Genomic DNA, 14,698 nt, shown 5'->3' with positions numbered 1-14,698 from the left:
ATATATATATAATGTTGTTACGGAACTGGCGTTTGGGGTTCACCATGAGAGGGACTTCTCGGAATCTTCCAGGCCTCCAGCCCTGCAGGTCGCCGCACCGTGGACATGTCCACGACCCGTTGGGTTGGCGAGCAACTACGGACTCTGATGATGCCAAACCTGGCAGGATCCTTGCTCTAAAATGCGTTGCCTTTTCTGGTGGTTTGGCAATGGCAACTGGAGTACTCACCTGTCTATTTATTTGTACGGCCGAGCATAACTGTGAGTACACACCAGCTAATTGTGGAGCCATTCAATGGGGCAAAACTTCCCGTCTATGTAGTCTTTACATGCTAAATCATGTCAATGTGGGAAAGGGCAAAGCGAGCAGGTTCAACAAGCAAATTTATTTACAAACACAACCAAGCAATTGATCTAATCAGTGGCATGTATTTACAAGCACATAAAACGATCAGAAAAAGGCACAAACGGACAGACTCGAACCCGTAGCACTTATTCCCCTTCTACAATCTTATCTTACCTGGTTACACACGCAGCATGGCAGCAGTAGGATCATACCGTGGAAGTGGAGAGAGGAAGAACAGATGATAGAGGTAGACCAAGGCATTGGTTCAGCCTTTGACTCACCATGACACACATCGATGGATGTGTGCCAATCCTGAAACAAATGAAGAATGAGGAGGAGGAGGAAAAGCATAGAGGTGTAGTTGCAATGTGGGTGATGTATGTATGCTTCGAGGAAAATGTGATATGCGTATGTGAAGCCTCACCCAGAAGTGTCAAGAAGGAAGTCACCGATGGCTCTTTCAGAATCCTGATTCCCTTTATGAGTCGAGGTAGACGAATAGGGGTCCTTTTCAGGACAGCAAGAGACAGATAGTTTGTCAGTATGGTGTTGTCTTCTCGTGCTTGGGACCTCCCGGCACGTCCGTTCTCACGCCTCTGACTCGTACTCGACCAACCATCATGCCGTTCTCTCAGTGCTGTCTGGCGCAGTCTGTCTTGGCCTCAGCGCAATTTCCAATGGTGGGGTCTCCTTCCTCAGTACAATCAGGTGGGCAGGTTGTGTTTCGGGGTCCCCAACGTATTCCAACAGCCACAAACGGTCTGCCATTCTGCCTTTTAAGCAGCTTGAGCGGGGTGGAGACTTGGGGTGGGAGGCGAGTTCATGTGAGGTTGAGTTCTCAGGAGCAAAGGTCGTGACTTGCCCTTTGACCCGTGACGGCATGTCCCCATTGGTGCGCTCACCAGTCAACACCTCCTTTGGCTGTCGATCATCCTCGAGTTGAGGCCCTCCCCTCAGCTAATGCTGCCACATCTTTCACGGGTTTTCCCACCCAATGCGTTTGAAAACAGGAACGTTGTTCTCTCCCTCATCGTCCAAATTTGTGGTTGGCTGCAGTGTGGTGTTTCAGAATGTGGTTGTGTGTTGCTGTATGAAAGGGTTAATAAAAGAGAGAAAGGAAATGTACGAATAGCGGGGTGCACCCAATATATAATGTCTTCTCTTCTTCTTCTTTCGGCTGCTCCCATTCGGGGTCGCCACAGCGGATCATCCATATGATCCGCATAGTGATTTGGCACATTTTTTACACCGGATGCCCTTCCTGACGCAACCCTGGTCACCTCTTGCGACACAGGGATCTGGTACACCTTTTTAACCGGGGTATACACCGGCCCAGTACACTGGTACTCATTTCGCCGACCTCGGAAGGATGACAGGCTGAGTCAACCCCCTGGTGTATTAATTCAGTGGCTCAACGGGGCTTGAACTCAGGACCTTTTGGATCCTAAGCCGCTGCCCTAACCACTGCGCCAACACCAGGCTTGCACCCAATATATAATGTGAAGGCTGTTAAATGATAATTTGGGAAAGAGAGAGAACCGAAATGTACTGTGTGGTACAGTAAATGGCAACCACCGTATCTGAGCCAGGAATAAAAGGATTTAAAGGAGGAATAAAGGACATGCATGAGGGGTATAGAAGAGGAGGAACAAGACCTACTATAGCCCACACAACGCATTTGTCCCACTCCCCTTAGGCAATGGGTGGAGGCCTGTCTGGACACACATACTAATGATACAAGTGACTAGGGAACTCTGACATGTCATGGATGTTCGTTCACCCAGGGGCCACTTTCATTACCGTCACAATATACATAAAGGCAAACTATATTGCAGGATGATAATAGTAGGACAATAATGACAATCTTCTGCTTTTTCTTTCAGCTGCTCCCGTTAGGGGTCGCCACAGCGGATCATCCGCTATGATCCGCATACTGATTTCGCAAATGTTTTACGCCGGATGCCCTTCCTGACATAACCCTGGTCGCCTCTTACGACACAGGGATAAGGATTGGGTTTCGCCATGATTCCGGGCTGCCCTACACCCTCTCATAGCGCGGCCCAGCACAGAGCTCCCGTCCTCAAGCGATCCTCCAACCCAAGCCTCCGAGTAGCCGGATTACAGGCGCACCCCACTACGCCCGGTAGGACAATAATGACAATACTAAAATAAGATTGTGGAGTCCCGTAGAAGTGTGGTAATATTGTGATCGTGTTGAATCGATCAAAAAAAAAAGTAAATAAATGGTGAATATTGTCATAAAAAAAAAGTAAATAAATAAATAAAGGGTGAATATAAAAACATATCTGACTGCTACATTGTGTGACCGTGGAAATACTGTGGCCGCCGTATAATCGCTAGTGGCCGTAGATTTTGGAGATTCCACGGCCACCGTGGCAAATGTGACCAAGGCCTAAGTAATTGGTTCATATCCGTCTGTCCGTCCGTCCATCCTTATTTCATCAATTTATGATTGAGGAACAACTTTAAATTTAATATTATATTTTGAACATGATTTGGAAGACAAATCTGCAGTTTTACAATACTTTATTTCTGTATTTGTTCCAATTGCATATGTGCAGAGAGGGGGATAATATTTTTCCTCTGTCTGCCTGCCTGGCAGTCAAACGTAATTGAAAATCATACCAAACAGGAAACACTGTTTTTAAGGATTATTATTAGGACTATTATATTTTTATAATAGTCCTAATAATATTATTTTATTTTATTTTTAAGGACTATTATAAAGGAAACAAACAGGCACAAACAACTAATGAAATGTGTTGGATAGGGTGATGTAATAGACTGCGTAAAACACTGGTAAAACCCGTAATTTATTATCTTGCCAAAACGAAGTTTTTGCAAGATATGTTAGTCAGTTTGTATGTTTTTTTTGTTTGTTTGTTTGTTTGTTTGTCTGTAATCACATATGAAAAATTCTGCAGAGCACAGTTATCATTGGAAATTTTTGTAACTTCGCATATCAGAGGCCGATAGAGGTCCCTTTCAGCGCATAAAATTTTGAAGGTCAAAGGTCAAGGACACTTTGTCGCAAATCAGGGGAGTCGACGAAACCCTAATTTTTTGAGTAATTTTGATTGTGATCATCTTCAAACTTCATGGGAATATAGTTCATGGTCTGGCACTTAGCTGATTAATTTTTGGTGGCAATTGGCCTTGACCTTCATGGTTAGCGCCAAAGGTCAAACATATTTGACCCCAAGGTCAAATTTTCAAGTTTTAGGAACCATATCGTGTCGTACCTCAAATTGAACACCTCGATGAGTGCTTTCTAGATATGTCAAGCTTGAGACATTATGATGTCATTTGGTGACGTTATGAGGCAAAAGCATATTTTTCATGGTTACTCTGTAGAACGATTCTCATCGGAATCTCTCGTAGGCAGATATTCCTCAAGGAGTCACTCCTGGTGGATAGCAGCTCTGTTCACCTCAGTGTGACCTTTAAGAAGTCACACGTGGTCACCTTTTGGCAAGATACGGGTCACCCTGCGGGTGACATTGGTTTATTTATTTATTTATTGGTTCACGAAAAATACTTTCACGAAAAAAATAAGTGACGACTATATTCGTTATTGTTGTGTGTCTGTCTGTCTGTATGTCTGTCTCTGTCTGTCTGTCCCGAGCATAGCTCCGTGTGTTTTGATCCGATCCTGATAAAATTTTGGTGGGAGGTTTATATCATGATCTAATTGTTTTCCTGAGAATGGGTGTGCTGCGCCCATTATGGGCGGAGCCACGCCCAAAAAACATGTTTTTAGGGGGTAGCCAATTTCAATTTGCATCTTCTCCTCGGGGGTTTGTCGAATCTGGCAGGGGTTTCGGTATTTGGTTAGCCCAATGGCACCTGCATAGCCCCACAGAGCTCGTTTTTTTTTTTTTTTTTTTTTTTTTTTTTTTTCATTTTCGTCCCAAGGTCAAGGTCACAAGGTCATGAACGAAGAAAATTGCAAATTTTGACATAAAAATCCATCTTCTCCGAGGGATTTGTCGAATCTGGCAAGGGTTTCGGTATTTGGTGCGCCCAATGGCACCTCCATAGCCCCACGGAGCTCGTTTTTTTTTTTTTTTTTTTTTTTTTTTTTTTCATTTTCGTCCCAAGGTTAAGTTCACAATGTCACGAACTTAGAAAATTTCGAATTTTGACATAAAAATCATATGACCGCCCAAACTTTGAGAGCTAGGATGACAATATTTTTTTTATGCATAATCTTCAGGTCATTCCCCACCTAAAGTCTTGAAACCATTTTGCTCTATCTCGAACACCTTGCCCGTGGCGCCCCCTTCAAGTTTGTTTTTACGCTGATTTCATCAAAGTATGGATAATCTGAGGAGTGCGAAATGCCATATACCCTATATGACGTTGTATTGTTCCTGGAATGTTCCAGAGGAAGTTTTGCACCAAAGGTCATAATCCTTGACCTTTGACCTTTAAAGTTCACAAAGGTCAAATTTTCAAAGTTGTGGGAATCGAACCGGGTTTTCGACCTTTTTCGACGAACTTACTCCAATAAGCTATAGCACGTATCCTGTTTCCTTATTTTAATGTCCACAACATTGTTTTGTGACCTTTAAAGCTTATGCAAAGGTCAAATTTTGAAAGTTGTTGAACGAAACCGGGTTTTCGACATTTTGCAGCTAATAACCCGTCACTCGTACCACATCATGTTGATCATTTTTATAACTCGGTCAAAAATTATCACATTGTCTCATCCTTGACTTCTGAAACAATCTACATCGTCAAATACCGCTCGTGAATCATTGTCGTCTTCAGACTTGTATAACTTTTACAAACTTTATTTTATTTAGATTGAATTCTATACTGCACTTGAACACTGTAAGACACAAATCACCCTCTATCTATTTCCAAGTACCTCCATTTTTGCAGTACATGTTCTTTAGGTTGGTGTAGAAGACTGCTGATATTGTGCTAAACTTCTGGATTTGAAAAAGTCATGACTGTCTTAAAATTGAAATTCAGTACGGTATATACTGTTTTTTGTGTACATAATCGAAGCTTGTGGAACCTAATCGGGACGTAACTGACAATAACAGGATGCAAAAACGCAGAAGGAACAGTGGAGAAGCACACGAGCGAAGCAGTAGAGACAGAGACAGAGCTATAGAGAGACTGACAGAGATATAGAGAGGGACAGAGACGGAGATATAGAGAGACGGAGATATAGAGAGACAGAGACAGAGACGGAGATATGGAGAGACAGAGACAGAGATTTCGAGAGAGACAGAGACAGAGATATATTGTTGCAGATTTGGAAACCTATCGCACTCAACATACAGGTCCTTCAGATCAGTTATATCGGTAAGTACGTGTTTCAGTTAGGGTCCCGTCCTTTGTTTAATGGGTGACTAATTGTGCGTGCGCTGTGAATTACTTTATAGTCAAACCTATTGTTACATCAATTACGACAACAACGACATCCTCCTTCGTTTCTCATCCCACCATCATCCATCGGCACCATCAAACACGTGCATGTCAGCACGTACATGGGCGGAGTTTCCTCGGCCATCAGAGCTCCAACTCCGCCCCAGAGAGATGGAATGTTCCCCTCGACCAATGGTAGGCGTGAGATACCACCGACATAGACTTTCTCACGAACCCCGGACCGATGGGAGGCGGGACGTCTCTGACGGTGATCCTTCCCACGACACCCTCCTGCAGGAGAAATGCCATGTAAGAAATGCCAGGGCCTTGGAAAGAGAGGAACGTCAGCGTCAGTTGTGAACGTCAGGTCAGCGTGAGCGTCAGGGTTGGGCGATCAGGTTCGAGGTGCCAGAGATCGACTCATCTGGTCTGGTCGGCTTGGCAGCGATCGGGTTTGAGGTGCCGGAGATCGACTCATCTGGTCTGGTCGGCTTGGCAGTGATCGGGTTCGAGGTGCCGGAGATTGACTTGTCTGGTCTGGTCGGCTTGGCAGTGATCGGGTTCGAGGACGGTGCCGGAGATCGACTCGTCTGGTCTGGTCGGCTTGGCAGTGATCGGGTTCGAGGTGCCGGAGATCGACTTGTCTGGTCTGGTCTGGTCGGCTTGGCTGTGCTCGGGTCGTCTCTCGTCTCGTTCACCTGGCGTCCAACGCTTTTCTTCCGTCCCTGGTGCTTGGAGTGTTGCGGGTTCGAGTGCTGTTGAGCCGGATCGTCGAAGACCACATGAGATGGACAGGTCCAAGTGCAGTCTCTGGTCTCCAGCTCCCTTCCCTCCAGCTGGAAGACTTCAATAAAGACCATTGGGGTCCACTTCTGTGTGTGTGTGTCTGTGTGTGGGCCCATCTATAAGTAGCAACTGTTAAGTGCCTTGTACATTATTTGCATTTCATTTCTATTAGTCGTGATAACTCTGCTTCTTACGTGCTCTCTCCTTCCCCACCTATTATAAATAAACCCATGTGTTAAATGTATCAGTTTGTTTTTGTGTTTCTTTAATTGGTTTGTCATGCTGCATGTTTGAGAATTAGCCAGGCTGTTGCTGCTGTAAAAGGGACACTTGGACCGACGAAAGCTCGGTGACCATCCGCTCGGGTCGCACACGGTTTGAGTACGCAACCGACTTTCCGTACGAGCGCCGTCGAGAGTGAATAAATGGGGATTTACCCATTGATTCAGCTTCATCACAGGGGATTCCAATAATCTTGAAGGCCTTTGTGTCCATGGCGTCAAGCTGATCACGATGTGAGGCAGAGGAGCCAGCCCAGAGAGGAGAGCAGTGCTCCATCAAGCTGTGGATGGTGGCCTTGAAGGTGGATCGGAGTTGAGGAGTGCCAAGGAAGGACTTTGCATGACAGTGGATGCCCATTCGGCATTGGCTTTGGAGGCCAACTTTGAAATGTGGTTTGCCCAAGAAAGATCATGGATGATCGTGAGACCCAGGAGTTTGAATAAAGAATGGAGGCTGCTGATGAACCTGGGACCACCACTTTTGTCCAGGAGTCTCCAAAGACTATTCTATTTCATGGTAGCTTTATACATCATTATATTCCAAGCAAAAATGATTACCAGTTCTTGATTTTGTTGTTTCACAGCTGGCACAGAAAGAATTCTGATTTCTTTTTTTTCCGGCAAAATCTTTGTGGCATCGTTGGTATTTATATTGAGCATTCTCCAGGAAAGACTCTCTCCATTGATGGATGAACAGAAATTCCGTAATAGTTGTCACACCAGGAGCAGTAAACCTTTCTCTTGCGTCTGGTTGCATGATGAACAGGCATCTTCATCTTGCCTGATGAACATCTTATTGAATTGAGATTGCATCACAGATGACACCAAGGTTGGATCAAACACTCAATAAGATGTCACCTGCCATGCATGTAGATTTCCTTGAGAATGTTGATGGAACCTGGAGCTTTAACGCGAGCCCTCTGGTTGATTGCCCATGGGATTTCAGTTGTTTGATGGATGGTAAACGATACAATAGGGTGTTTCATATTGCAACTTTTTTGCGCTAGTCAAGTTGGCTACCTGTCGTAGCTTACCAATATGGATAAAAACGCCACTCGGCGATATTTTTTTTTTTTTTTTTTTTTTTTTTTCCAAGAATTTTCATCCCAAAAATGGCCGCCGGTGGCTATTTTTTCGAAAATGGCGACCTTTTTCGCGTTTTGACACAGAAATAGACTCCTACACCTGCTAAAATAGTTAATGTTACTTGATATGTGTGTTTGTAGATGATTATGATTGCTATGTCTGCTAGCAGTTGGGGACTAGACATTAGGCATCCAATATGGCGGAAAAATCCAAGATGGCCGATTTTTGGCCACTGGAAAGTTGTTCCCTCCGATGTGGGTTCTAATATGTCTAGTTATAGGTTTTTGGGTGTGCTGAATTCGTTTTTATGCTCGAAAATGCAGTATATCTGTCACAGAGACGTCTGCGGGTGTCATCCTCTCGTGTTAAGAAGTAGTTCTTGCAAGTCCGAAGAAGAATTTTGAATATTCTCACCCTCATTGAGTTCAGAAAATAACAATTAAATATTAGAAGGTCAAACATGTATTTATTTAACATGTACAGTATATACACGAATTACTAGTATACTAATGCCATCATGAATGTTCTAATATGCATTCATGTATGCGTGCCTATCTGCCTCGATAATCAATAATATTGGCCATGGCATGACATACATGGCTGTCGCGACATTTCAAATTAAAATTTCCATAGTTCAAAAACATCAATGTTCACACCGCTTCATATAGTTATCTACATTTTCTGAAGAGTGGATTTCGTGTATCTAGAATAATTCTGCCTGTGTCACTCAATCACTTGAAGCAAAGCTTGCCTTTGCTGTTCATCCCTCGTTTTGTCAATAAAATCCGAAATCAACTTAATTCCACGCTCTGCAAGGTCATTAACTACGTGAACATTGTGCACATAGTTTGCGAATTTTTGGTAACCTCACTTTCTGCCAATGTGCTTTGCAGGCTCACACATCCATTCGACATCTAGTACATCATATAGTTCAAGAAGATTGAATAACCGCCACGAGTCGTCATCTATGAAACTGCTGAGACACTGGTCACTACTCTCATTCTCATCCACGGCCGGAAATTTTGGCTTTCGTGAGCTGAGTTGATCATGAGGTAGTCTAGGTGTCTGATGCAACAGTTTTGCCATCGTTTCTCGCTCATTTGTGGGCACGTTGGAATCTGCAAGAGCGAAAATTACCAATTGCGGTGTCAAATACCATAGGTGTCGAATCGACACCTGATATCAATGAGGGCGAGAATATTCAAAATTCTTCTTCGGACTTGCAAGAACTACTTCTTAACGCGAGAGCATGACCACCGCAGATGTTTCTGTGACAGATTTACTGCATTTTAGAGAATAAAAACGAATTCAGCACACCCAAAAACCTATAACTTGACATATTAGAACCCACATCGGAGCGAACAACTTTCCAGTGGACAAAAATCGGCCATCTTGGACGCCATTTTGGATTTTTTCCCCCATATTGGATGCCTAATGTCTAGTCCCTGACTGCGAGCAGACATAGCAATCATAATCTTCTACAAACATACACATATCAAGTAACATTAACGTATTTTAGCAGGTGTAGGAGTCGATTTCTGTGTCAAAACGCGAAAAAAGGCTGCCATTTTGGAAAAAATAGACGCCGGCGGCCATTTTTGGGAGGAAAATTCTAAAAATCGACAATTGGGGTTTTTATCCATATTGGAAAGCTACGACGGGTAGCCAACTTGACTAGCTCAAAAAAGTTGCATTATGAAACACCCTACTATACAAGGATGGGATTTTGTTGTTTCCTTTCGCATCTCTTTTTTTTTTTGCTGAATGCTATGCTCCCCAATGTGAAAACGACCTTACATCATAAAAGCATGCAACGCACACACACACACACACACACACACACACACACACACACACACACACACACACACACACACACACACACACACACACACACACACTACTGTATCACAAATGCAGCAAATTGTGAGTGAAGCCAAAATTTTAACAAAGGTGTGCAATGGCATTATAGTAGGTCTAATTGTACCATGTGCAATGAGAGTGGTGGTGTGCTTTGACAACACAACAAAAGACTGCAATTCTCAGCAAGGTGTTGCAGTTCTTTACTGAACCTTTTTGGAACATTTTCAGTTTTAATCCACTGTTATTGCATTTTAAGGATGTTTTATGTAACATTATATAACGATGTCATCATCCATCACTTAGGAATGGGCAGTTTTCCAATAATGAGGTTGTTGCCAGACGTTTTCAATGATGACAATGTCAGGTCAAAGCAGCATTTGGAAATATTATTGCAACTTACATCAGGGAATAGTTTTCTTTCTTTTCCAGCTATGCCACTACTGTGATGAGGCATTGCCACTAACCTGGGGAATACAAATACCTAAAATAGAAATCGACTTGTGTTTGCATGTTTTTGTGAAAAATTTTAACCGTGCATGAATTATTTTGAAAATGTCATTAACGAAAATATTATACAAGTATTTTTTTGTATAATTTGTATCCTTTTCAAAGGCTTTGCACAATTTCAATAACACTACTTTCGTCTGTTCTGCTCCATATAGATTCCTTACAATGACATCGTCGACCCAGTAGACTTTGAAGAGCACTTGCCAACTGGTAGTCTTTCCGAAGATGGCCCTCTATGTGACATCTACGAATTTCCACCACATGATATAACTGTGACATTCGAGCCACGGGAGAGTTGCACACTCACACCGGCTGTTCCAGAGGAGGGGTGAGAATTATATGTGCTACGAAAGCAGCACACCTTTCTGCATGCCTTCTAAATGGGGACTTCTATTTTATGAATGCATGTGGGAGGCCAAATGGGTTAAAGTGTGAAAATTAAAATTGAGAATAAGGGGGAAAAACTGTGATCGGAGAAAGAATATATATATATATATATATATATATATATATATATATATATATATATATATATATATATATAATCGGTCTGTGATGGTACCAATGAGTTACTGTAATTTATTGTAGTTAACCTGTTCGTGCGAAGCAAAAAGTGGGGTTTAGCAATTTGGTTCAATTTGTCTATCTGTCTCTGTCTACAGACATCAGTTTTTGATCAAGCAACGACTTGATTTTAATTGAATTTTATATTTTGAACACTGTAGAACACCAATCGGAACACAAACCTGCCGTTTCGCAATGAATCCTTAGAAAAATGGGAGGTTGTGGGTTCCCTCGGTGGCATCAAGGCCGTGATGTGCATGTTCGTGTCGGTAACAGTCGAAAGAACTAATCCCCAATAGTCTGAACAAATAAATTGTTTCATTTTGTGTCTGCACTTCCGGTATTCTTGCGTGTGTCCTGATGAGCTGCAAGACTAAAAGCTTTGACAATGTCCGTTCTTTTTTTCTGCTATTTTAATACTTTGGCTCTGAATTTGGCAAATTGTATGGAATCTTGTCCTGAGCACACACAGAAGAGTAAGATGTTTTTTTTCTTGGTCTGTCATTTCAAAAAGGAAACTTACTGTTTTTCAGGACATCAAAAAGGACGCAAACACCAAACATTAAGAAACAATTAAGGTGGTGCAATAGAAGGTTCATCAACAGGGTATAGCCTTTAAATCTTTATTTTATTTCAATTGAATTATATACTTGAACACGGAAGAACACAAATCACCTTTTTTGGTACTTTCAAAAAAACCTTCCGTTTCACAGTACTTGGACAAAATATTATGCAATGTTATGTCATCTTGACCAATCAAGTTTGCCGCTAAGTTCTCTCACCATTGGTGAATATAGATATTCAGACAGAAAAAAAAGGAAATATCGATCATGATCGGAAACGCGATAAGCAAGAGTTTAAAAGACACTTCCTTCCACATGTCTTTTTATTTTTTTTATTTTTTCCTCAAGACTGCATCTGGATAAGGTGTTCTATGAACTCTCTAGTTCAATTTGTTTTACATTCAGTAAGAGAATAGGGCTGGCAGGATGGCTTGCTATGCACACTTGCCTTTGACCTGTTTAGCTTGGGCAGAAAGGGCGAGTCATCAATCTGTATGCAGTCCTTTGGATTGATCTTAAACTGGGCATCCCATCTGCTAGAATTAGTTGGTGGACGTTAAAAAAAACAATCCTGCAGTGTCCTTCGTGAAAAGTGGTCGAGGTATCGCCGGCACCCTGAACAAATTCCAAATTCCTGCTCCAACCTACTTTCTCGAATGTCAGGCCAGGCCAGCCGGTTCATGAAAGACTGAGGCCAAAACACTTTGCTTGGCTGATACCACGAGTTGGGAATAATTGTGAGCATTCGACTCATCGTTCACAAGATAATGCAGAAGATATTTCTCAGGACCACTTGCAAATACTTCCAGATGGGACAGCAGTATTAGCATCCCCTCTAAAAAGGATTCTGTACTTTATGATACAACTCTTTGCCTGTCAAGGAAAGAACTGTCACATATTTGATAGGTTTATATTTTCAGATCCTAAACAATTGTGACTTGAACACCGACTAGAAAACTCGATGGAAAGTTGAATACCTCTGAGCAATCTTGCCAGTTCTTATCACATAATCCAACCCTGTAAGTTTTGTGTACCAAAGCCTACTCTAAGGAACTTTGAGATTTGCTTAGAATTATCTTTGCAAATTGTATGTATGGTCGGAGTTGTATCTCATGAAGCATTAAGTCGCTGGCTTTATTGAATCTTGTGCATAACTTGTGGATCAGCTCATCACTTGTGGATTCATCACTTTCTCACCAGTGCTGATTTGAGTGTGCAAGTGCGGCACTGCCTGGCTTCCTACACTGAAGACTGGGCCCTTGTCACAAGAAAGTGAGCTCACGTATTTAATTCTTCTTTCTTCTTCTCCTCCTATTCCTCCTCATCCGACTTCCTCTTATTATTTTGTTTTATTTTCCCTTTTGTCTTTACTTTTCTTCATTTTATTTTTTCCCCATTTTGTGTGTGTTTGTATGTCAGGTTGGTTTGGACTTAGCCAGGAATTAAATTTTCATTTTTATCTGCTTGGATTTAAAGGTTTAAAATCATAATTTTATGTAATGTAAAAACAAAAATGACAAAAGCTGAAGTTGGTTATAGAAACTAAACCGATGGGTCATTGCACTGACAATGACCCTGAACAACAAGGTTGTTGTTGGAAGTCTAACAGTAAAAAATAAGTTGTAACAGCCAGTCATAGTTTTGCATATTATAACTTGAAAAGTCCATAAGTGAAAAGCCATCAAACGAATCTGGACAAACATGGCAGACTTGTTGGCTTGTTAGACCTGGCCAGCTACAAGATGGGCCATATGTCTTGTTCCCTCTGCTGGGGTTTTATTTTTCACTGAGAGATAAAAATTACATTTTACTGTGTATATATAGTGTTGTGGTTGACGAAATTCGCAAACCACCATTCAGGTCCCTTAGGTGAGATATCTCTGTAAGTATATGTGTAGTTAGGCCCAAACCCGTTGTTTCGAGGGAATAAATGTCATTCATTCGGGCTGCGACCCTTCTAGATAGCCGTTTTTCTTTTACTATCTTTATTTTGGACCAGCCGCCATTACTAACACCACCAACCACGTCTCAACAGCCATCACACAACAACCACCAACCGCAACGCTGCTTCACAACAACAGCCACGACCTTTACCGTCACAACTCGCCCTCGCAACCATCGCATCACCGTCATTCCCACGCCGCTTGTGGGCACCGATACTGGACTCGTGCAGGGCGCGCACCGAGCAGGGGTGCAAAAGCGCCGGCCTTTCCGAAGAAAACGGATCAAAAACGACTCACGCCCACTTCTGTTCCGTCCTATCGGCGAGCGTGGGGCGATTTGGCCCCGCCTCCAGGTGCGTTGGAGTAATATCGCTATATGCAAATTCATGGATCAAAAAGCATTCACGCCCACTTTTCCTCGGTCCAATGGGGAGCCAGTTAGAGGTGAATGGTCGGAGGTAAAGGGTCGAAGGTGAAGGAGCGAGGCCACGGGGCATATAAGGGGCTGCGTTCGTCAGTCAAGGCAGTTGAGAGTTCGGAGGGGAGAGAGTGAAGAGTTCGGAGCCAGTGAAGAGTTGGGACGAGTCAAGAGAGGAGACTGAGAGGGCGGTTGGACGGAGCTGTGGAGAGGTGGCGGCGGCGAAGGCGGTCGAGGGGGTGCTCGTGTCTGAGTCGGGGAGCTGCGGAGGGAGAGGCCGGCAACGCGACCGAGGTCGTGGTGGAGACGCTCGTCGCGGGACCCGAGACAGGGAGATATCCTCCTTCCCCCGAGCATCAACAACCCCCTCCTGTTTCCCCCCGCGCTGAGATAGTGCGAGAAGGGGGCCCCGTTCCCACCCCATACCAGGCAGTCCCAGCGAGGCCCGCGGAGTCGAGGCGCCAGCACCATTTTGCGGCTCATCAGACGGGTAGGCCCGATGCGGTCTCGGCCCCAGGCCCGTCCGCCCCCATCATCCTGGAGGGTGGTCCCTTTTTCTTTTGCTTTGAGTATATGTGTTGTCGGCGCCGTCTGTGAAGTAAAACTGTATAAGTGTTGCCGTGTGCTCGGTAGTCGGTTAGATCTGCATTGTCTTTTGCTTTTACATTTGCTTTTTGTGCATTATTGTGTGTTTCTTCTTCTTCTTTTCCATGTGCTTTTGGTGTAATCGTATATGTGTGCTTTCCGTTCATCGCGAAATAAATGTGCTTTATGTTGAACTGTTTTCCCGTTTCGCTTCGTCTTTTCCTTTATTGAATCTCCATCTTACTTCACGTAAAGGGTTGGTCGTGGGCTAAAACGCCCGATAATTAATCGAACCGTCGAGGCCGACGATAACACCGCTCGGTTATCCCGATAGTACGGAACGGGTCGCTTAA

General features: G+C 43.4%; 1 protein-coding gene across 2 annotated transcripts in view; it reads left to right on the top strand.

Annotated features, from left to right (window-relative positions):
- The window catches only part of LOC147031988 (dedicator of cytokinesis protein 7-like), a 272,420-nt gene that overhangs the window by 16,440 nt on the left and 241,282 nt on the right, over positions 1-14,698 (top strand). For both annotated transcript variants that reach the window (XM_085869231.1, XM_085869229.1), the window contains exons 3-4: positions 10,428-10,600; positions 12,600-12,671. In XM_085869231.1, coding sequence (XP_085725357.1) covers positions 10,428-10,600; positions 12,600-12,671 — 245 coding nt within the window. The remainder of the gene's footprint in view (positions 1-10,427; positions 10,601-12,599; positions 12,672-14,698) is intronic.

The sequence above is a fragment of the Eptatretus burgeri genome, chromosome 2 (assembly GCF_056783735.1).
Source record: "Eptatretus burgeri isolate ZD-2024b chromosome 2, Ebu_testis_v1, whole genome shotgun sequence".
NCBI lineage: Eukaryota > Metazoa > Chordata > Myxini > Myxiniformes > Myxinidae > Eptatretus > Eptatretus burgeri.
This window is presented reverse-complemented; position numbering and strand designations above follow the sequence as displayed.